The sequence below is a fragment of the Monopterus albus genome, unplaced genomic scaffold (genome assembly GCF_001952655.1).
Source record: "Monopterus albus unplaced genomic scaffold, M_albus_1.0 scaffold39.1, whole genome shotgun sequence".
In the NCBI taxonomy this organism is placed as follows: Eukaryota; Metazoa; Chordata; class Actinopteri; order Synbranchiformes; family Synbranchidae; genus Monopterus; species Monopterus albus.
The window spans coordinates 481,870-503,559 of record NW_018127919.1 but is presented as its reverse complement, the minus strand read 5'-3'; the positions used below and the strand labels follow the sequence as shown (position 1 = coordinate 503,559).

General features: G+C 40.4%; 2 protein-coding genes and 1 long non-coding RNA gene across 6 annotated transcripts in view; 2 read left to right on the top strand and 1 right to left on the bottom strand.

Annotated features, from left to right (window-relative positions):
- Positions 1–5,872, bottom strand: part of LOC109959434 (uncharacterized) — a 64,354-nt gene extending 58,482 nt beyond the window's left edge. The window contains exons 1-2 of the long non-coding RNA XR_002274841.1: positions 5,793–5,872; positions 2,013–2,123 (exon numbers count right to left, since the gene is read on the bottom strand). This is a non-coding gene — a long non-coding RNA (uncharacterized LOC109959434). The remainder of the gene's footprint in view (positions 1–2,012; positions 2,124–5,792) is intronic.
- Positions 5,400–11,077, top strand: LOC109959432 (wiskott-Aldrich syndrome protein family member 3-like). 4 transcript variants are annotated; one of them, XM_020598795.1, is made up of 9 exons: positions 5,400–5,556; positions 7,219–7,383; positions 8,120–8,254; positions 8,370–8,523; positions 8,616–8,733; positions 8,828–9,012; positions 9,519–9,740; positions 9,826–10,094; positions 10,214–11,077. In XM_020598795.1, the coding sequence occupies exons 2-9, from the start codon at positions 7,251–7,253 to the stop codon at positions 10,369–10,371; spliced, it is 1,374 nt and encodes a 457-aa protein (XP_020454451.1). In that variant the 5' UTR covers positions 5,400–5,556; positions 7,219–7,250; the 3' UTR covers positions 10,372–11,077. The 4 variants fall into 4 exon arrangements, with proteins under 4 accessions (XP_020454451.1, XP_020454454.1, XP_020454453.1 ...); XM_020598798.1 differs by having other exon boundaries at positions 5,401–5,556; positions 9,585–9,740; XM_020598797.1 differs by lacking the exon at positions 5,400–5,556 and adding an exon at positions 5,614–5,678.
- Positions 11,078–13,431: 2,354 nt separating this feature from the next.
- Positions 13,432–18,555, top strand: LOC109959440 (V-type proton ATPase catalytic subunit A-like). Its single transcript, XM_020598811.1, has 14 exons — positions 13,432–13,513; positions 14,316–14,444; positions 14,550–14,764; positions 14,854–14,991; positions 15,077–15,228; positions 15,397–15,559; positions 15,723–15,831; positions 16,024–16,146; positions 16,242–16,356; positions 16,873–16,936; positions 17,065–17,268; positions 17,625–17,719; positions 18,154–18,325; positions 18,446–18,555. Exons 1-14 carry the CDS (start codon positions 13,432–13,434, stop codon positions 18,533–18,535), a joined length of 1,851 nt encoding a protein of 616 aa, XP_020454467.1. The 3' UTR covers positions 18,536–18,555.
- Positions 18,556–21,690: the final 3,135 nt, after the last annotated feature.

The window sequence follows — 21,690 nt, the reverse complement described above, 5'->3', positions numbered from 1 at the left end:
TGCTTAGACTCCTGCCCTCACGACCCGGTCCCGGATAAGCGGAGGAAAATGGATGGATGGATGGATGCCGTAGGCAATCATTATTGTCTCCACTTAAACAAGCAGTATGTACTCACAGTTGTCTTTGAGACCCAAAGCCATAATACAAATCAGCTTGAACAAATTGTCATTAATAATTGAGGTGCTTGAATAGACTGATGTCAGACTGGAGAAGTGAGATCTACAGTATCTTCTAAATGTGCAAAAAGCATTGTGGATTCATATTTAAAATAGTTCATGTATAGTATTATTTTGATGTTAAAATCAACTCTATAATAATTTTAAAATATAAGTTTTCTTGTGCTCATCTCCACACCTAAACAGACCTTCAACCTCGGTCCATCCTGCCTGACAAAAGGTGCCAGTGATGGTGGTGGGGGGAACATGCCAAGGAGGTGCCCCCCCTCCTCCTCTCTCTCCCACTGTACCCACCCTCCAGAACCATTTGGACCACAGGCAATGGGTTAATCACATTAGAGGCCCAGAAGAGAGATGGGAAGTAGACAGTACCGTGACAGCCGGGGTAGCACTGGCACGACTAATCCCGTTAGGCCGAGGAAAAAGGGGGACGCCATCGCGCCTACAGCGCTAAGAAGAAAAAAACATTTTCCCAAGAATGAGTTCACCTGTATGGTAACACAGAGAAGTTGGCCTATTGATGCCTATTAGAAGAAACAATTGCACTTGGCACATACTAATGTTTTTTCATGCTGGGCACCATTTTATTGTCAGCGCCTGAAGAAAAAAAAAAAAAAAAAGAGGAAAAAAAAAATCAGCAGCAGACAGTGGCATTGCATGAGATCCTCTTTCATGCCACAGTGTAGCAGCCCCCTTTCAACCCAGTGCCATCAGCCTCCCAAACAGTGAGAAGATGGGGAGGGGTGCTGTAAGGATAAGGCTTACCTCATCTGTCATTGTAAGTGCACCCGAGTTCAACCTTATTGCAAACCTTTGCAGGCAGGACATGAATAGGATGTTCTCTATAAAAACACATCCTGCTGGGTAATTCAGCAGGTGGCCACAGCAGCGGACACTACAAGCGCGGATAGCCACTGCAGGGGTACAGTAACAGGGAACGTCCAATCCACTCTTTAGCCTGGGAGAGATGGAATCAAGATTCTTAACTCCCCTTAGCAACGCTGGGAAACCAAGATGTCAGTTCAGATCCATCAAGTTTCTACTTAATCTCACCCACCATTTTTTCTCTCCATTTTCTCTTTTTTTTGTATCTTGCCCTTCTGTGGTGGGGATTAAGGCAAGTGGTAAAACAGTGATTTAATGATCTTTCCATGGCTATGTGCACCACTTAAACCATGAGACAAACAAGCTGAGGCATTCTAAGAATCACCCCCTCTGAAGGCGGCTGCTCAGGAACTGTGAGGCTTTTCATACAGCATTACACTCTGGCTGATCATTTTCCCCACTGTCCTGTGATGTGCTGCACTCTGCTATGGGAAAATCTAAGGCTTTGTGTTTTTTAAAGACCCATTGTAAACAAGAAACTGTTGGATAATTACTTTATGATGCCATTATAATAATGTGGCATGGAAAATTTTACTTAATCATCAATGCAGAAAGAAGCAGTACTGTTATATTAACCACTACTATGCACAACAATTAGAAAATATAAAAACTATTTTTATAGCTGTAGCTGGTTTAAGATGTTTAATCAATTGATAAACAGTTATAAACACACAACCAAATAAACCTCCAAATGATATATGGTTGAAAACTGATAAAAGCTAGTCAGTGGATCTAGAGTTGGTTTGCAAACTAACTCCTATAATTATGATATACAAGTTTGAAAATGAACTCTGAAAATTAACTTTAAGACCATGTAGAAGAGAAGTCCTAAAAATACTATGGATGTAATTATAACAGCTATTGAATTAGAAAAAGCCATGACAACTGAGTAAATGCCTTTTGCTAAAGGAAACACGTTTCTGATTTCATTATACCGACTGATCTCTTACCTGGGATTGCTGGTTGTCTCAGACATATCTCAGTCAAACTCAACAGTCAACTTGAGCACTACTCCTCACTTCCTCTTCATCAATAACGAAGCTGATCAGCAGCAGGGTCTACTTAAGAAAGAAAATATAAATTTTAACACATCTGTTTTTATGCAAGCTTTCTCGCACTTTTTCTTAAACAATAACTACAGAGGCAGACCAGGTCCTGTCACAAGTTTCTAATAATAAAGTTAAATTAATACGAAAAACAATAATTGTCACAGAAATTAATCCAATTAGTCTGCAGTTGGTTACAACTGTCTTAACTGATATATTTAGACATTTTTTGAATCATAAAAGGACAGATATTTTAACCTACAGATGAACTGCTCATTCACTTGTGCTACAGACAATAACCAATAGATGGCACCAAGGGAGAAGAGTATGGACATTAGCGAATTATACTAAATACTGTGTGTATTTATTTTGACCCAACACTGACAACAAAAAGGTGATTTGTTTTATTTCTGTCTGGACCCTAATGAGAATTTGCTTGTGTTACTGCAGATACATCTGCTGCAAACATATGCACAGTGCTAAAATGTAAAATCCTCATTGCTAAAATCTTTATCTGACAATGTGTCACTGCAATGCCACTGAAAGCCACAGGTTCTTTGGCTCTACATTCTGTATATATTAGTTCTGGAGCCAGCTATTACTGCTGTGCTACCTGACTGCCACAGCTGCCGTGACCGCATATGACATAGTTTCAGAGACAGGACAGGGGGGGCAAGAGGAGGGGCTACTGCTTGATTCTGTTTTCATTCTCACTTTGCCTTTAATGGTAAAAAAATTAGAGGGAGAAGTTAGTTAATGCAGCTTTAAGCTCCAAAAATGCTCAGACCTACATTTCCCATAATGCAACTTATTTCACACTCATTACATTCGATGACATCATCAGGATGTCAAATTACACGACACAGTTCACTGTGTGTGTGTGTGCGTGCGTGTGTGTGTGTGTGTGTGTCGGGGGGCACTGAACTGATATAGAGCAGTAATAGTATTCTATAATAGAAGCACAAATATCAGAGGAGAGAGTTTGTGTGTCAGTGTGTAATGGATAATTGAGGTATTAGTGTATGGGCCAGTGTGCAGTAAGTGGGGATGCTGCCTATTTGGATATATTGTGTGAAACCAGCAGGGTCAATGATGGTGATAATGGGAAGGTAAGTATCATATTGGGGTTAAATACTTTTGAGCTGGCCATGAGATTATGGGCACTGTCTAAAATATGGAAGACCCTACAGATAGATGTTTGCTCCCAGTCTTATCAGAAAAGCATCTTGAGTGTTTGTCCTTATTTTTGTTTGATGGGTTTACCAGGACCCCGGCATGATGGTATATCAGTTTTGTACGTAAACGTAGACTGTACCTTTCCCTCTGTCATGTTAGCAGTTTGTTTGGGAAAGTCCAAACACTGAATGTTTGAGTGACATAGAGCTTTAATGAATTTACTGCCCTGTATCTGTCCTAATATAGGATAAGATAAACAGTGCATACCACTGACCCACTGCAGCTGAATTAAAATCACAAAATCATAACAGCAATAGAACATTTGTGTTGCTTCAGTTTAGTTAAGGTTACTTTTAAAACCCCTGGCACAGAAGTTATTACATGGTCAGGTCCCTCTGTACTTAAAAGAATAGTCGGGATGTTGGGATATGTGCTCATTATTATTTCTTGCAGAGAGAGATAGATCAAGAAATTGCTACCATTCATGTTTATATGAAAAATATGAAGATGGAGCCAGAAGATGGTTAGCATAGCCTAGCATAAAGCATCTGCTTTCCAGCACCTCCAAGGCTCAATAAATTAATATATTATAGCTTGCTTGTTTAACCCAGACAAAAGGTGAAGTTTAAAAATATTATGTTGTTTTATGTGGGATAAATTTGGAGAACGTTTTCTTGGCCCAGTGCAGTCACTTCCTGGAGTCTCCATTCAATAGTGTCAAGAAAACTCCAGCTGTTTCCCCCGATTCCAATCTTGACACAAAACTAATACCCTCTCAGTGTCATACTGATCTTCTCATCTAGCGCTCAGCAAGAAGGCAAAACAAGCAATTTCCCTCAGAAATCTAAATATTCCTGTTTTTTGCTAAGGACAGTGTTTTGTACCATAACCACACTGAGGAGCCTTGGGTTTTTAGAGATTTAGCTGTTCCAAGGTTAAGACTGAAAACTAAAAGTGCTGCTTTTTCTTTTGTTGCTCCTCAACCCTAGAGCAGCCTCCTGCAAAGTCTCAGAAAAGCTATAACTGTACACATAGGCAAAAGGCATCTTAAAACCCCCCTGCTTTGGCTTTTGGTTGATTTTAAAACTTTGATTTTTGGATTATACAGTTTATATATGGTCTTCCCTGTCATTTATTTCCTTTTTAATTCTTTACATTTGTTTGCTTGTTTAAAATTCACACTTGGCACTCATGAAAAAATGAGACATTAACTTGCTCTTTAACCCCATCACTAATGCAGATTACACTGAGATATTTGGATTAAATAATGTCTCTGTGAAACAAGCAATACTCCTGTAATAACTGTAAGTTATGATTTCATGGTGTGCTACTTAAGAAGATTTAAGCCCCCATATCTGGGTTACACTTCTCCCTCCCGCAACGCAGATGCCATCTGTGAGAAAGGAGCAGTGTGTGTGTGTGTGTGTGTGTGTGTGTGTGTGTGTGTGTGTCTGTGGGTTTCAAATCAAATGCTGAGTGTCTCTCTTCACTATTAATCCAGGTCACTCCCAGTGAGATGTTGACAGATTAGCTAGGCTCAGAAACAAGTGTGAAAAGCTGAAAAAAGTTAAATAAAAAAAACACAAAAACGCATATCTTATTAGCTGCAAGGCATGAGAACACATGGACGAAGTACAAAGGCTGCAGAGCGAGGTGCAGTTTTGGGCCTAAAGGACATTCTGCAGAAATGACACACTATGCATTTCATTTTAGTGCTGAAGATACTGTCAATTAGTTGACCAGCACAAAATTAATCAAAATATTTGTTACTCTCAGGAAAAATCCCAAACAGTCAGTGTTTACCGTTTTTTCCAAGAGTGATGATTTGCTGTAATGTTTTAGTTTTGAACTTTTACTCAAATAGGTCATTTTAAGATCCAACATTGGGCTGAGTGACATGCATTTTCACTATTTTCTGATAAGACCTAGCGATTAATTGAGAACAGGCCCTAATAAATCACATTTATTGATAATGAAAGTGCCTGTTAGTTGCATTTTTGATTTGATAATTTATTATTAATTATTAGAAACTGCCATATTCATATCCAATTCATAGAAGTCAGACTTACAGTAAAAATAGGACTAATACATCCTGAAATAAAGCGCTGGATGCCAAGCGGCTGGCATGACGACTGTGATTGGATGAGACGAGTAAATCTGCTGAGTAAATCCCCTCATGGCTCAAGCTGAGATTTGGACCAGAGAGATTTGTTTTCCAAGTGAACTCCGCCCTGCACAGACGACAGCACTGTCCGACGCACGACCGCAGCAGGTCAGCGCACACTTTGCTTCATTTGGATAACCGGACTCATCTTTCACTGCTCCTTCCCGGCGCGCTGACGTGAAAAACAAACGCACACTAAATCAACACAGCCAACAAACGGCAGCCCTGTGGTAGGACGGATATAGGCTACAGTTGTGTTTTTTCAGCTTTCTTCAGCTTTCAGTGCTTTTTGCACGTTGTTACTGTACATCTCATGTTTTGTTTACGACTGCTGCAAAACATACCTGCCGTTAGGTGTTGAAGTTTTCTGTCGAGGAAACCAAAACAAGTCTGAGTTTGACAGACGACTGAAGGCAACAAGGCCTCCAGAGCACAGAAGACTGGACTGAGCAGGTGATATCACACAGGGGTGGCAGGTGACAGGAGTGCGGTTTAAATCGTAACGCACTGAATTGTGGGTAAAATGCGTGGGAAATTGCGCGTCATACCGTGAAAGCCTATTGTTTATGGCTTCTGCAAACTGCTTTTCCCCATCTGTGTTTATAAATAAGGATTTAATTAACTTCAATATTACTTGTGTACTGTGACTTACTGGTTACTAAACGTTACGTGTCACAATTTGCAACTTGTTTTACTGTTTATCAGCTTTTGAAAATGATTTTTTTAAATGGCTGAGTTACAGTATCAAGGAAAAATATTTTAAATGAACTTATCCTGGTGATTTGTTGTATCAGTACCATCATATTAAAATTAAAGGTTCATATTTATTATTGATTGTTTATTCTTAATAGTCCTAGGTTGTTCCAAGCGTCTTGAAGAACCTGCTATAGTCCTTTTGTGGGTTTAGGTTTTCAGTATCTTCTAACCCCAGACTGACTCCATGATGGCAAGAGCAGGCCTCTGTGGGGGCCACACCATCAGTTGCAGAACCTCATTTTGTTGTTATACCCTAGCTCCAAACTCCTCCTGTCACTGTCAGTGAAGCAGCTACATGTATAATCAAACATTCAGGTGTTCTCTCTGACTTGTCGCATCCAGTATGACAATCATGGCAGTTATGGTAAGTTGATGTGCTTATCGGCGTGCTGGCTCACCGCTCGCTGTAATTACTGGCTCTCACTGAATCCCATGTTTCAGGTCTGTTTGATAAAGGTGTGTAAAGTGACTTGTAAATTCACATCTTTTGTCTTCACACCTCTTTTATCACAATAAGCTCGTTGAATAAAAGCTGTTGCTGAGCAATTTTTAAAACTTTAAACATGCCCAGTAACATACAATATGTGCACTACTTTGACAGGTGGTGATAAATTGTGACATTCAATAGCCAGTGGCCCAGTATAAAACGGAGCAAATATAACTACATCATAAAAGTTTTATTTTGTTTTTCATGCTCTCCACCACACACTGCACCACTCTTCTAAACTAATTTAATCAAAACAAACAGATAACAGGCACGTTGCATCCAGTTTAGGTAAAAACTATTCATATATTATTAGTGACTATTATTATCTGACACTTGTGAAATTATCAATTTACATAAAGTACAGCAACAGTTACATGCATTAACTTACTATATGATTGATAGGTCAGTGCAACCGTGTGTGATTCCACTGTTGGTGCACTGTGAATAGGGATTAACGTGTTGATAGATCTGTTCTGCCAGTTGTAGTATCCGGTGAGCTGTCAGCGCTGTCTTCTGTGTCCCAGCAGGTGCTGCTCTGGCCAAGATGTGAGGAAAGGTCATGCCTCTGGTCAAGAGAAACACTGATCCTCGGCACCTGAGTCACGGTGCAGTGCCTGATGGAACTGGCAATGAGCTGGAATGTGTAACTAACAACACGCTGTCCGCCATCATCCACCAGCTCAGTAGTCTGAGTAAGATCACAGTTACTGATACATAGCAATGTTTGTATGGCATGTTCAGATGCTCCTTGAACCTGAGATCATTACAGGAGGGAAGCTGCATGACCCGTTTTGCCAGTAACTATCACTGCCTCTGCTGATGTAACATGGATTTAAATCAACCGCAGCAACGACTGAGCAAAATCACCCCAAATTAACATAAAGTTAATTTAAAGTTGTGGAATGGTGTAAAATGAGAGTTGGGCAACCAGCAAAAGAAAGATTTTTTTTTTACTTATTTCATTATTTGTTTAACATGCAGTGTCACCTCGATTAATTTTTCAAATTTATGGTGTAAACACAGTAGCTGATCAGAATGTCCTTGTGGGCTTTTAGATGACATACCGACTTACAACTACTTTGGATTAGGAGAGATTAAAATTTAATTACTGTAATCATTGAAAGGTGATTATCATAAAGCAAGCATATATCCCAGTGTCACTCCATCATTAGACCTTTAGCAAGCCATAGAGCAACATGAATAGCACATTAAAAACAAAGCCATTATCGCTATTAGTTAATGTACATTATGTTCTAACACTGTATTTAGTACTAACATCTATCTATTGTACAGTCTAACCAGCCAATTTGTACAGAAGTGGGTTAAATTATTAGTTTAGTATGGCGACGTGTGTATAAGCATTGTGTGTTTTTGTTGTGTAGGTGTTACTGTTTAACTTTTTCTTCTGGTTTCTTGCTCTGGTTGCAGGTAAACATGCAGAAGATGTTTTTGGGGAGCTTTTTAATGAGGCCAACACCTTTTATGTGCGTGCAAACTCTCTCCAGGACCGTATTGACCGCTTGGCTGCCAAGGTCACCCAGTTGGACTCCGGCGTAGAGGAGGGTTAGTTTGCTGGAAATCATCTGTCTGTTGAGTTAATATCTCATTTTACGCTCTATAATTGATTTCTCACAAGGTTTTATATTGAACATACAACCTCTGCCCTGCTGTTCTGCAGTCTCTCTGCATGACACAAACATGAGGAAGGTATTCAGAAGCTCTGCAGTCCAGGACCAGCAGGTTTTTTCAAAGGGCAGCACACCGAGCTCGGTGGCTGACATGTACAACAGCAGTGACAAGCCTCCTCCCCTCAGCACCCTCACTGCTTACAGGTACTGCATGTGTTGTAAGATGTGCAGCATCTGACACAGTTTTCAGTTCAAACATCTTATTTCATGTGGGAACTTGTTTTTTTTTTATGCAGAGAGGATTCCACTGATGCAATGAAATTCTACTCTGACCTGTCGTACTTTTTTGACTTGTGGAAGAAGAAAATGCTTCAGGACACAGAGGACAAGAGGAAAGAAAGGATGAGGCAAAAGGTGAGAGCACAGTCTACCCTCTGCTTTATTGTTGTGTATATTTAGCAAATGAGGTTTCATTCTCATGTCTTGTTCCTGCTTCCATCTTTTCCAGGAACAGAAGCGGTCCGTGGAAAGCGGCACCCTTCAGCGTGAGGTGAAAAAAGTGAGAATGGCCCAAAACCGCAGACATGAGTGGAACATGATGGCATTCGATAAAGAGCTTCACCCAGACCATCTGCATCCACAGATTCTCCAGCGAGTGGCTTCATCTGCAGGCCCACTCTCCCCAGATGGCAGGTGGGGGCTTTTTTTGTACAGTAGAATATAACAAAGTGGACAGCATTGGAGAAATAGCTGCAGTAGTAACAACTGAGGCACTCAGCTGATTGACCATAATGTTTTGACCTTGCTTTAGCATCAAAGTCATGCACATTACCCATGTGTTCAGAATGAAAAATGTTAGCATATTATGATAAAAACAGCAAAAATGAACATCATCCTAAGACATAAGATGTCCTTATTTTATCAGTCACTCCTTTGTTTAAACATCGAAGAAAGGCAACATTTGAAAATGCATCTTGAAAAGATTGCATAAGTGTACAAAATGTTGCTTTCTGGAAATTTGAGTGGAAATTAGAGCCACAGATTGGGAGGAATAAAATGAACTTTAATACAGGGTTAGACCCTATTTTTATGAAGAGGACCAAGTGACTGGAATGTCAATATTTTTGTTGTGTAAAGCTTCAGTTTTTTTTGTGAATGTGAAAGCATCTGCACGAGCAGCTACGTCTTTGTTTATCCAGGCCTGACCTCCCAGACCTCCCTGTCCCTTCACTGCCTGTCTGTGCTGCTTGTAACTGTGCCAACAGTCATGATTACGAGCCTGGTAACGCACACCCCTGGCCACCTGTGGAGCATGAATACCATAGCATCGATGTTAACTACAAGAGAGTAACCTGCACCGCAGAAGAGCCTCCTGCTGCAGAGCAAATGAACAGTTCAGTATATCTGCCTGCAGATCACAAGTATGTTTCCCATTTTCATTATCAGAGTAAGAATTGCATTTACTATCACTTTTCCAACTAACCCTCTTCCTTTCACTGTAACCAGCTCGGCCCCTCCACCTCCTGCCCCTGGCCCACCCATCCCAGCCTTTGATTTCCCTCTGAGTACACTACCACCAACACCACATAATGGAGTTCTGCATGTAGGGCCAGACTACCCTCTCCCACCTGTGCTTCCTCCAGGATCTTATATGGTCCCTCCTCCACCCCCACCTCTCCCTCCCCCACGCCTGGCAGGAAACAGTGAAGGCAGCAGAGCTGAGAGTAAACCTGTGAGAAATGCAAGAAGTGATTTGTTGTCCGCTATTTGCATGGGTGAGTAACACTAACACAGCACGGTTTTCTACTGGTCAGACAAATGCGGACCTGGTTATCTAAAAGTATCTGCTCTTCTCTATAGTACAATTTAATATAACGCGTGTCTGTCCATTTAGGCATCCAACTAACAAAAATCCAAGAGCAGCAGGAACACCAGAAGAAGCAGGAGCCAGAGGACAACGACGTTGCCACCATTTTGTCACGGCGTATTGCTGTGGAGTACAGTGACTCTGATCAAGACTCTGAGCTGGATGAAAACGAGTGGTCAAACTGACCAAACACAAAATAGCACACTGTACAAGTTCTGCTTTATTGGATCTTCAGTGCAAATGAAGAAGAAATTGTGTGTCACTCACTTCAGTCCATCTAGTGGACTCTACGTGCCGAACCACTGTCCTCTCACTTCATCCTGTATTATTAATACTGTGCTGGCACATTAATGTTTCATAGAGGATACGCATGTTTGCATACTGTTTAAAAAAACAGATTAATTGTGTTATAAATGAATATTTAGTTTTCTTCCACTGATTAAATGTGAACCGTCAACATTATTAGTACTGTGCTTTTCTTGACAAGTCAAGAGGTCTGCTGTGAAAAGGGACTATTACTTACTTACAGCAAACCCTTGAAGGATTTGTGTATTAATGTTTATTTTATAGATTTACACATTCCTGATTATTACCTCAGCTTGTCACATTTCACTGTCCCTCGGCATGTGTATGAACATTCAGAACACAGATTTGTTCTGCCATTAATCATTATTTGTCGTGATGTCTTTGAAAATTTGGGCATGTCATTACATTTTTCAAAACTAGCCAGAAAGCCATGTTGTGATTGTCTCCTTTAATGGCTACTCTATATTACAACCTAAATATCATACTGTATTGTTGTTTGTATTTTATTTCATATGCAGGTGTGCAGAAGCAGATTTGCTTAGTTTTTGTTAAATTATCAAATTTAAATCATTAAAAAATTACAACCGCCAAGACAGTCCCCTGTTATTTGCATTAAGGTAGTTTTGTTTTCCATTTATTCATATTTTTAGCTCATACACCACTAATAACTCACATCTGTTGTGTCGATTGTGTTGTGCTAAAGGTGACAATTATGCTGCCTTTTTACCCACTAAAACAATTGATCACACTGGAGAATGCATGATGAATTAGACAACATATTGATTAAATTTCTTTCTTTCTTTATTGTTTCCTATTTATTCATCATCATGGTCTGTAACTGATGGCTTTCTGAGTGTTTGATTAAATGGGAAATGTTCTGTTTGTCATGCTCTGAGAGGCGGGGAAGCACCTTCCCTGACTGTATTTTCACTGCTAACCCACAACAGAATCCATCCATCCTATTGGACCATTTCAAAAAAGTGTCAGCAGAGGCCTGAGGCATTATCCTGCATGTTGCATAAATAAACCTCACTGTTTAAGTGGACACAGAATTCATGATTACATTCACAGCAGACTCTGCCATGTAACTAAACAGCAGAAACAGTATGTTGGTGTAAAGGAAGGGTGAACAATTTGACCTTTAAGTTTTATGAAACATAGGCATCGTGTTGAAACTCTTCTAAATGAGTAATGTTACTGTATACTTTGCATAGCTTGGCAGTAAAAACAAAAGCCAGGGCTGTTTAAATGAAGCCAAACATTTGAAGTCAATGAGAAGGTTAAAGATAAGGTTCTTTCTCGCTCTCTTTCCTGTGCTCATCTTTCCTGTGCATCAGTTTACCTCATAACACTGTCCAGCTCCACAATGCGGGTCTTGACCTCACTTAGCTCTTGATCAGGTTTCTTCTAAGAGACAAGGTGAAAATGGGTCAGATACACATTTCAGTGAGACTAAAACTACCTAAACTTTGACAAAAGTGACAAATACATTATTGGAACTTTGACAAAAGTGACAAATACATTAGCCTACATCACAGCATTTCATTTAACTTAAAGCAACAGCAGCTTTTACTATCACTCTCCCAGCTACAGACACAAGAATAATACACCACAACAGAAATCGGATGTAATTTTGACCTAAGTAGGCAGTGGAGGAAAGTAACTCAAGAACTGTACATAAATACAGTTTGGAGGTATCTGTACTTTACTTGAATACGGGACCTTTAACTTGTAACAAAGTAGTTTTACACAATTATATTGCTAATTTTACATAAAGAATCTCATTACTTCTTCCACCACTGTGAATGGGTTTGCACCTTTTAGCAAAAGCAATAATAGTAGCAGGAGAGTTTTTTAAAATCAATTTCCTAAAACCTATTACTCCTTCTGAAACTGATCCTAAACGTAGGTCTTTTAAACCAGACTCCTCGTGGTAAATACAAATTTTCCTAATGGAAAACCTGAGATGTCAGTACTGTAGCTCTATGTAAAGACAAAAGATTGTTTTCTTCCCGTGACAGTCCAGTGACTGGCAGGTGATTTGCACTATGAAGCTCCTCCTCAGGCTGCCACATTAAACACAAACCTCAACACCTGCCAGGTCAAGACAAGGTAAGTTGATTTTTACAATAATGGTTGTACAATAGTCGTTAGCTTAACCTGTATTTGTTAGGATGGTGACAGATGCTGCTCATAAATCAGCTTTGCTCTCAAGGTTTTGTGTGTGTAGTAAAGTTATGGAACATCGTGCTGCCATCTGGCTAGTAAACACAGCATATCCTCAGCCTGGGAAGAACTTCAGAAAGACAGTCGCAGCCTCAGCCAAGGAAGCTGAAACTTTAGTGCCCATTCATTTCACTGGCCAGTGGTAGAAGAGGTACTCAGACTGATTATTTAAGTAAAAGTAGCAATACCTCAGTGTACAAATACTTTGTTACAAGTAAAAGTTTTACAATTGAATACCTCAGTAAGTAAAAGTACAAAAGTATTAGCAGAAAATATACTTAAAGTACCAAAAGTATTCATTATGCAAAACAGCACAATTTACACTGATGTACATCATATTATTCAGTTATATTTGCTGATGTATTATTGTGTACATCACAGTTAATGTTGCAGCTGGTAAAGGGGGAGCTAATTAACTACCTTATAATTTGAACTACTGCTGAGTAACTTGTGAATTTTACACCCAGGATCAATAAATCTTGCGATTATACTGTATTTTATTTTATTAACCTCTTTCTGAAAAGTAACTAGTAACTAGTAAATGTACTTTAGTTCTTGCTGTGTGCTACTTTTTTAAAATTTACATCCTGAAAAAAAAGGGGGGGAACTAGGCTGACACATTTTGCTCTTGGGCCTTAGGCTGGTTGTTCAGTGTAAACAGTGTCTGATAATTCCTGCAGGGATTTCTCAGGGCAGAAACTATCAGTATCAAGATGGATACCTCCAAACTGCCTAAGATCAAGGATGAGGAGCGAGAAAGCGCCTTTGGATTTGTACATGGGGTTTCTGGACCAGGTCTGGTTTGTTGTTCTTCTCTTTAAATGGCTAGACTGCATTGTTTAGCATCTCACAGGTCAGAAGTGTCCTTGACAAACTTTCACACTGCTATGACAGTTTCTGTCAGTGGGCAATATGGATAAACCCTTCTAAAAAATAACATTTTTATATTGTGATATTGGTGAATGGTGTGCATTTTCTGGAAAGTCATTCGAGAAACTGTTCACAAGTAAAGGAAAAACAACAACCATATGGTAATATTTTGTCATTTGATCACATTAATGCAAAAAAACATTCAACCCAGTGCAGTGTTAATGCAGTCTGGAGCTTAAACAGAAAACTGATCAGCAACTATTATGATAATTGATTAACTGTGTAAGTCATTTTTTAATCAAAAATATCATAACAAATGCTGGATTCAGCTTCTCAAATTAAAAGATCTGCTGCTTTTAGTCCTCATATGTGAATGTAAACTGAATCTTGTTGTTAGACAAAACAAGCAATTTGAAGATGTCACCTTGAGCTTTAGGAAATGATTGTGAACATTTATCACTGTCTGTCAGTTTATAGACCAAATGTTTCACCACCTGATTATAAAAAAGGAATAGTAATTAAAACAATCGTTTTTTGCAACACAGCCTAGAATGGCCCATTGTTGCAGATACAGTATATTAGAAGGATAACTACGTATCATGGTATAAGCTATATTTAAAAATCTTAACAGTCCATAAAGTTATAACTGTTAAGTTTATATACTATTATACTGTCCAACCTTAAGTGGTTTAACTCCCTCTCTTTTTTTAACCGCTTCAATCAACAGTGGTGATAGCTAATGCGATGGCAGGAGCAGCCATGTACGAGCTGGTCCGTGTAGGTCACAGTGAACTGGTGGGAGAAATCATCCGTTTAGAGGGTGAACTGGCAACTATTCAGGTCTACGAGGAGACTTGTATCCTTTCTGCTGCCAAATTACCTTCTTCTGTACTTAAACATGTAACAAGCCATGAATTTGTTGCTGGCAGTTTGTTTGGTTTTCCCAAACTTTATGCTACAGCTGGTGTGTCTGTCGGGGACCCGGTCCTTCGAACAGGAAAGCCCCTCTCTGTAGAGCTGGGACCAGGAATCATGGGTGCCATCTTTGATGGTATCCAACGTCCACTAAAAGACATTAATGACCTCACTCAAAGTATCTACATCCCAAGAGGAGTGAACATTGGTGCTCTCAGCAGAGACCTCAAATGGGACTTTTCTCCCCGTCAGGGCCTTCGAGTGAGAAACATACATTTTTATTATGATATGGACTTAACGGTGTCTTTCCTCTGAACCTGCTCTAATTTCACATAATCCCCCCCACCCAGGTTGGCAATCATGTGACAGGTGGGGATTTCTATGGCGCCGTGTTCGAAAACTCCTTAATCAAGCACAGTATGATGATTCCACCTCGCAAAAGGGGCACCATCACCTATTTGGCCCCACCTGGACATTATGACATAACTGTGGGTGATGGTCCTGAAGCAAAACACTCTTTTGTTTAATCACAGTTTATTTGAAATTAATTCTTTTTAATTTTGTTGCATTCAGGATGTAGTTCTGGAGCTCGAATTTGAAGGCGTGAAGGAAAAGCTGACCATGATGCAGGTGTGGCCAGTAAGACAAATCCGCCCAGTATCAGAGAAGCTGCCTGCCAATCATCCACTGCTGACTGGTCAGCGAGTTCTGGATGCACTTTTCCCGTGAGCACTCCTCTTTGGGAAAATTTTGAACTTGTGCTTTCCCTCTGTTAAATACAGCCATAAAGTGCATTCAGCTCATGGTAGTGCACTTGTGTAGAGCCCCTCATTTTATGCTATGTGCTCAAATCTATCAGCTGCTTTATGCTTCATGACCTATGTACTGTATAGCTGCGTGCAGGGCGGCACCACTGCCATACCAGGAGCCTTTGGATGCGGAAAGACAGTGATATCGCAAGCGTTGTCCAAGTACTCCAACAGTGACGTCATTATCTATGTCGGCTGTGGAGAGCGTGGAAACGAAATGTCTGAAGTGCTGCGAGATTTCCCTGAGGTTGGTGGGTTCTGCCAAATTAAGCTCAGATGTGCCACATATACTTTTCTGGGACACCTTCTGCTACTACATAATAAGCTAGATAGGTAAAGAGAAGAACAGACTGTCAAATATAGCATCAGTCTTCACAGTGTATAATGTTAATTTTGCTCTTGCCCAATAGCTTACTATGGAAGTCGGTGGCAAAACTGAGAGCATCATGAAGAGAACAGCACTAGTGGCAAATACGTCCAACATGCCTGTGGCTGCAAGAGAGGCTTCCATTTATACAGGTGCCAGCCATTCACATCAGAGGGCCAAAGAGCAGTGAGGAACAGCTTATGGTGTCAGTTTGTTTTGAATCTCACAAGAGCCTGTAGTGGCTGAAAGAAGTGAAGTAGAGGTGCTTTAAAATGTCTAATGTTTGTAGAATTCATTAAATTCTGTTTAATGCATTTGTAAATGTAATATTATTGCTTCTGCAGGGATCACACTGTCTGAATACTTTCGAGATATGGGTCTCAATGTGAGCATGATGGCAGACTCGTCATCTCGATGGGCCGAGGCTCTGAGAGAAATCTCTGGGAGATTGGCTGAAATGCCTGCTGGTACGTTCACTGGTTACACACTTTTCTCTGTTAAGACACAGTCAGGCAGTTGTTGTGAACTGGTTACAGGTGTGTATGCTTGTTGAACTTTGTAGACAGCGGTTATCCTGCTTACCTGGGTTCCAGGCTCGCCTCCTTCTATGAGCGCGCTGGACGTGTGGTGTGCCAGGGAAATCCAGAAAGAGAAGGCAGTGTCAGCATCGTAGCAGCGTGAGTTGACTATAAGCACAGAAATTTACATCAAACAACTGTTGCACACAAACACATAGGTAGTGAAACCAAATCACAGTCGGTGAGTGAATTAGAATTCCATATATTGCACACATGCTTTGACGTGAATATGACTAAACTGATCAAGTTTTTAAAGTCTTTTCCTAGTGAGGATTGATTTGCATTCAAGAACCCTTCACCATCTGGGTTTCAAACTTCTACAAACTTATTGTTGTGGTGTTTTTAACATGAATCAAGAGCAATGGATAGTCAGAAATGGATAGTTTTCAGGCAGTATGCTGAATTATCATTGCTGAAATTTCTCTCTCTGCCTGTTTGGAGCCTAAAATGGGTTTTTCTCTGAACAGTTTTTGTGCAAACTACCGGGCCTTGAAAAGCTCTCGAGATCACATGATAGCTTTACTTGTTTCCACTGAGGCTTTTCTGCGAGAGTAAGAGAAGTACATTATTCATTATTGTGCTGATTTTTCCTGTAATATGGTGAATTGCTTTTAGTGTGTCGCCCCCTGGTGGAGACTTCTCAGATCCTGTCACTTCAGCCACACTGGGAATTGTTCAGGTGAGTACTGGGTGGTGGCTTTTCAGACCTTAATCCTAGCATTTGACTTAAATCATCTTGCAGTCAGTATTTCTTCCTCATGAACTTTTCTATATATGTGTTAGTATTTGTTGTTGTCTTCTCCGTAGGTGTTCTGGGGATTGGACAAGAAGCTGGCTCAAAGAAAGCACTTCCCTTCTGTAAACTGGCTGATTAGCTACAGCAAGTACATGCGAGCTCTGGATGACTATTATGACAAACATTTCCCTGACTTTGTTCCTCTCCGTACAAAAGCAAAGGAGATTTTACAGGAGGAACAGGACCTGGCAGAAATCGTGCAGCTTGTAGGCAAGGTGAGGCAGGTTGACATTATACAACATGGTATAACACAAAGACACTCCACAGTGAAATGCAGAAAATAACTATTACTGCAAAGATATTTATACAACATTCATGTTACCTGATCTCTCTCCCTTTGTTAAATTTGACCTAATAATAATTTCTAATCTAATTTTCATTTCATTCATTTTTAATTTAATTCTTTTATTTTTTTGCACACATTTTTACAGTCACTTAATGTATTTGATGTGACATTTGTTTTATAAAAGAGACATCTGTCAGAGATGTAAAATGAGTAATGTTAATTGTTAGCATTATTTTCAGCAACTCTGAATAAAGTGCACTGATCTTCATAATCTTGTGTTCCCAGGCCTCCCTCGCTGAGGCTGACAAGATCACTCTAGAAGTTGCTAAACTCATTAAGGATGACTTTCTGCAACAGAACAGTTACTCCGCCTACGACAGGTAAAAAAGCAAAAACAAAAACATTACATACTGGGGCCAGACTAAGAGTAGTTCCATCGATCCATCATCCATCCATTATCTATACTGGTTATCCTGAGGAGGGTCGCAGATAGGCTGGAGCCAATCCCAGCTGACACTAGGCGAGGGGCGGGGTCCACCCTGGAAAGGTCGTCGGTCTATCACAGGGCTGACATGTAGACAAACAACTGCACACACTAACACTCATGAGCAATTTAGAGTCGCCAATCAACCTGGGCTGCATGTCTGTGGACTGTGGGAGGAAGCCAGAGCACCTGGAGAGAACCCATTCAGGCACAGGGGGAACAGTAGTTAATCATGAGTGAATATGAAGTGAGATGTCTGTAAAAAAAATGTCTTTATTTGATTATTACATAACCTGTAAACTTCCAACATTCTTATGCCCCTACGTCCAGGTTCTGCCCCTTTTACAAAACAGTTGGCATGCTCTCAAACATGATTTCTTTCTACGAGATGGCCCAACACTCAGTGGAGACAACAGCACAGACTGACAACAAAATCACTTGGGGCATAATCAAGGAACAGATGGGAGACATACTGTACAAGATCAGCTCCATGAAGTTCAAGGTACATGACTGTTACACATGTTTGGGTGAGATCTTGTTGTTTATGTTTGTTAGACATGTTTGCTATTTCATCCCTCAAAAGAAATGATTTCTTCTCTGTTATATTCAATGGCTTCATTAGGACCCTGTTAAGGATGGCGAAGCTAAGATCAAGGCAGACTACACCCAGCTGCTGGAGGAAATACAGAATGCTTTCCGGGCCCTGGAGTGATAAATATCTTACCTCTGCTTTCCAAACTCCAGTGCAGTGCTGCATATTTCAGATTCCCCTGCCTGTTTTATAAAATGTCTGCCTCAGTCGTGGGAGCTCCTTTGTTCGCTTTCCAAACTCCAGTGCAGTGCTGCACTGAACTTGTTATTTATGTCCCTTTATACATTCCATGACCTGGACAAATGAACATTTCATTTTGTTGATTTTTTGACTCATCTTTAAAAACACAGTTCTGGAATCCCTTGAAAATAAGGCAGTGCCTTATTAGCGCATATTGAACATTAGGATCACTGTCAGGTGCTGCACATGCACTCGCTGACTCGCTGCAACTAGGAAACAGGGATCAATACGCAATAATAATGAAATGGAAACATGCACAAAGGGACAGGAGCTCTGTGTTACAATCATTTGGGTTTCAAGCTTTCCTCTACCTATTACCAAGTGTGATGCTGTGAATCATGTACTCGATATGTTAAAAAGGAAATGAACGAGCCTGTTAGTGTTGTGCTGTTACAGATGTCTTATTCATGGTATAGTGTTGTTCTCTGAAATAAATATGAAGAAATGACTAAAGTTCGTTGTATCACTAAGATTTTATTTATCAGGTGCTGCTAAATCGTATTTTGTCTTTGGCTTTTTTAATCCATGGTGAGCAAACTGAAGAAATGTCAGTCAGTAGTATCATTTACACAGTCTCTTTCTTTTACCTTTAAAGCAGCTTAACGTGAGTGAGAAGTGTCTTCTCTGCATCTTCATGAAGGTGGGTAGTCAGTAAAGGGCTCTCACCTCTAGGTGGCGCACACACTTTGCTTGAATCCTGCAGGGCAACTGTTTAAAAAAAAGTCCATTGGAACTAACTACAGATTATTATTTTTAGAGTGGAGGATCTAGCTTAGCTCTGGAAAGTCGCCAGGCATCAGTAGTGGCTAAAACCTGCACCCTCAGAAAGCTGCCTCCTGTTTTTCTGTTACTGTAGACCAGTGACTTGCCTTTTACCTTGTCAGCCACCTGGACTGCACCCTACCATCTGCTCAGGATACCAAAGGCTGCGTTAGGCAAACACAAAGCTATGAAAGCATAAGAAACAATGAACTAGGATTTCTCTGTTACTACAGACAATCACAATTGTCTCTATGCACACATACATCTATGAGTGCACTAAGACCGACGGAAGGTCATTTATAATTGAACATTTTTGCCCTTCCTTCTTCTACCTGACAGTACCTAGTCAATTACGGCTTAGAGCTCCTAAAATAATAATGATTTAACACAAACAAAAATATAGGTGATGCTGACAAACAAGGCCTGGTGAAAAGGAAGAGGAGCAGCCTTTTCAGACAGTTTCCTGTCTTATCTGCTTTGTGCAGTGCAAATCCACCATCTTTCCAGTTTACTGATGTGCGATCTCCAGCATGTACTGTCAGTTCAGTCTGTTGTCCACGTCTCCACAGCATTAATTCCTCCAAAATGGATTAGAGTCAGCATTCCAGGTTCCGGGCTCCATCAAGACTAATGGAAGCATAACCCCCAGGAGCAAGAGCAGCATCTTTTCTCTGCATTGATTTTGTGTATCCAGACTCACAATAGTGCAGACATGAAAAGGTTTCAGTGGTCTCAGAATATACCAGCCTATAGCTTATGCACCTGTCTCTCTTCATCTTATTTGTCAGTTTGTAATAAATGACAGGCAGTGTGTGTATGTGTGTGAAACACAAATTCACAAAATTATATACGGGTTTTCTCATGTGAAAGTGGAGTAGTGCAGGTGCTATCACAGTATGTAAAACATTCATGTCTGCTTTTATATATGGCTCTTTTGTGTGACCATTGCTGAGGTTCACCTCTCATTTGTTGCAAGTAAGCTCACGCTCTTTCCACTTTCCAAGAAACAGAATAACAAGAAGCTTGTTTAATTATTTTAAATTGTAGTCAGTAAAAGTTAATATTGGTCATGTTGTCCCTTGTATCAGCTAACAGATGCTGCGTCTGCTCTCTAAGAATGAATCTGGACCACTTCAGGAAAGCCAGCGTGTCTATTATCAGCTCATCGTCCAGGCACCAGTGTGTTCACTCTGCTGTTATTTCTGATGCACAGCTTTTAAAAAGCAGCCTTTTACCACTATATGGCTTCAGTCACAGAAGCTCCACATTTCTTTCATTTTGCTACCATATGATTTCCATATTATCCACCAACAAAACAAATTAAGTATAATGTTTGGATTTTTATGTTGGAAAACAAGCTCTCTGCTGAAGTGTTCTTGAGCAAGAATCTGAATCCAAGCTCCTGACACCTCAGGGGAGCTGCTTTTCATTTTTTGATACCCTGTGGTCAAATGAAAGATGTTCTTCTCTCTTTTTGCAGTGAGATCAGAGAGAAGAACACCTCCCCACAGAGTTCATTTCTCACATTGCCATTATTACTATCCAGTGCTTTAACAAATGTCATGCAAAAAGTGTAATGTACAAAAACTCTGGCTCCTATTAACAGCAGCACAGCAGCCTACTGGTCACTCACACATATACCCCTCCAGCGTTTTCTGTGTGTAAGCACCAAGGCCAGGCTGCTTGTGGAGGAAATATGATCCCTGGGTGGAGCTGCCCTGTGGATCATCGTTCACTCTCATCTATGAGTGCCTGTCATGTTTCTCATATGCACCCTCGTCCAGCTCAGAGTGGATTATCAGGGCTGCTGTCGCTGCTGTTATCCCCCTGGGGAAGAGGTATGAAAGGCTCCTGGCTCTTTGGCTCCATCACCCCGCTGAGGTAGTGCCTATATTTACCAAGTATTCCAGAATTACAACCTAAAATGGTGATAGAGAATGACTTGTGAGTTATTTAATGGGAAAGTGAACTGGCAGATGCAACACAGTATCAAACCACTTATCAGGAGAAATCCAAGTTGCCTGCTGCTGGGACACTTCCACTGTGGGGAATCCAAGGAATGAACACTATCTCACTGCACTCATATGGTGTGGCCGCAGCACCGCCAGAGCTTAACCGTGGCAATTTCCTTTTGCAACACAAATGACTGATGAAAAACTAGGCTGCTGTTTTCATTTTTTCCCCCTTCAGTCACTCGCTGAAGGAGTTTGGTGATAAGGGATCATCTTCTTCGCTGTTTTCTGAAGCTTATATAACTTTTTGCCTGGAAAGAG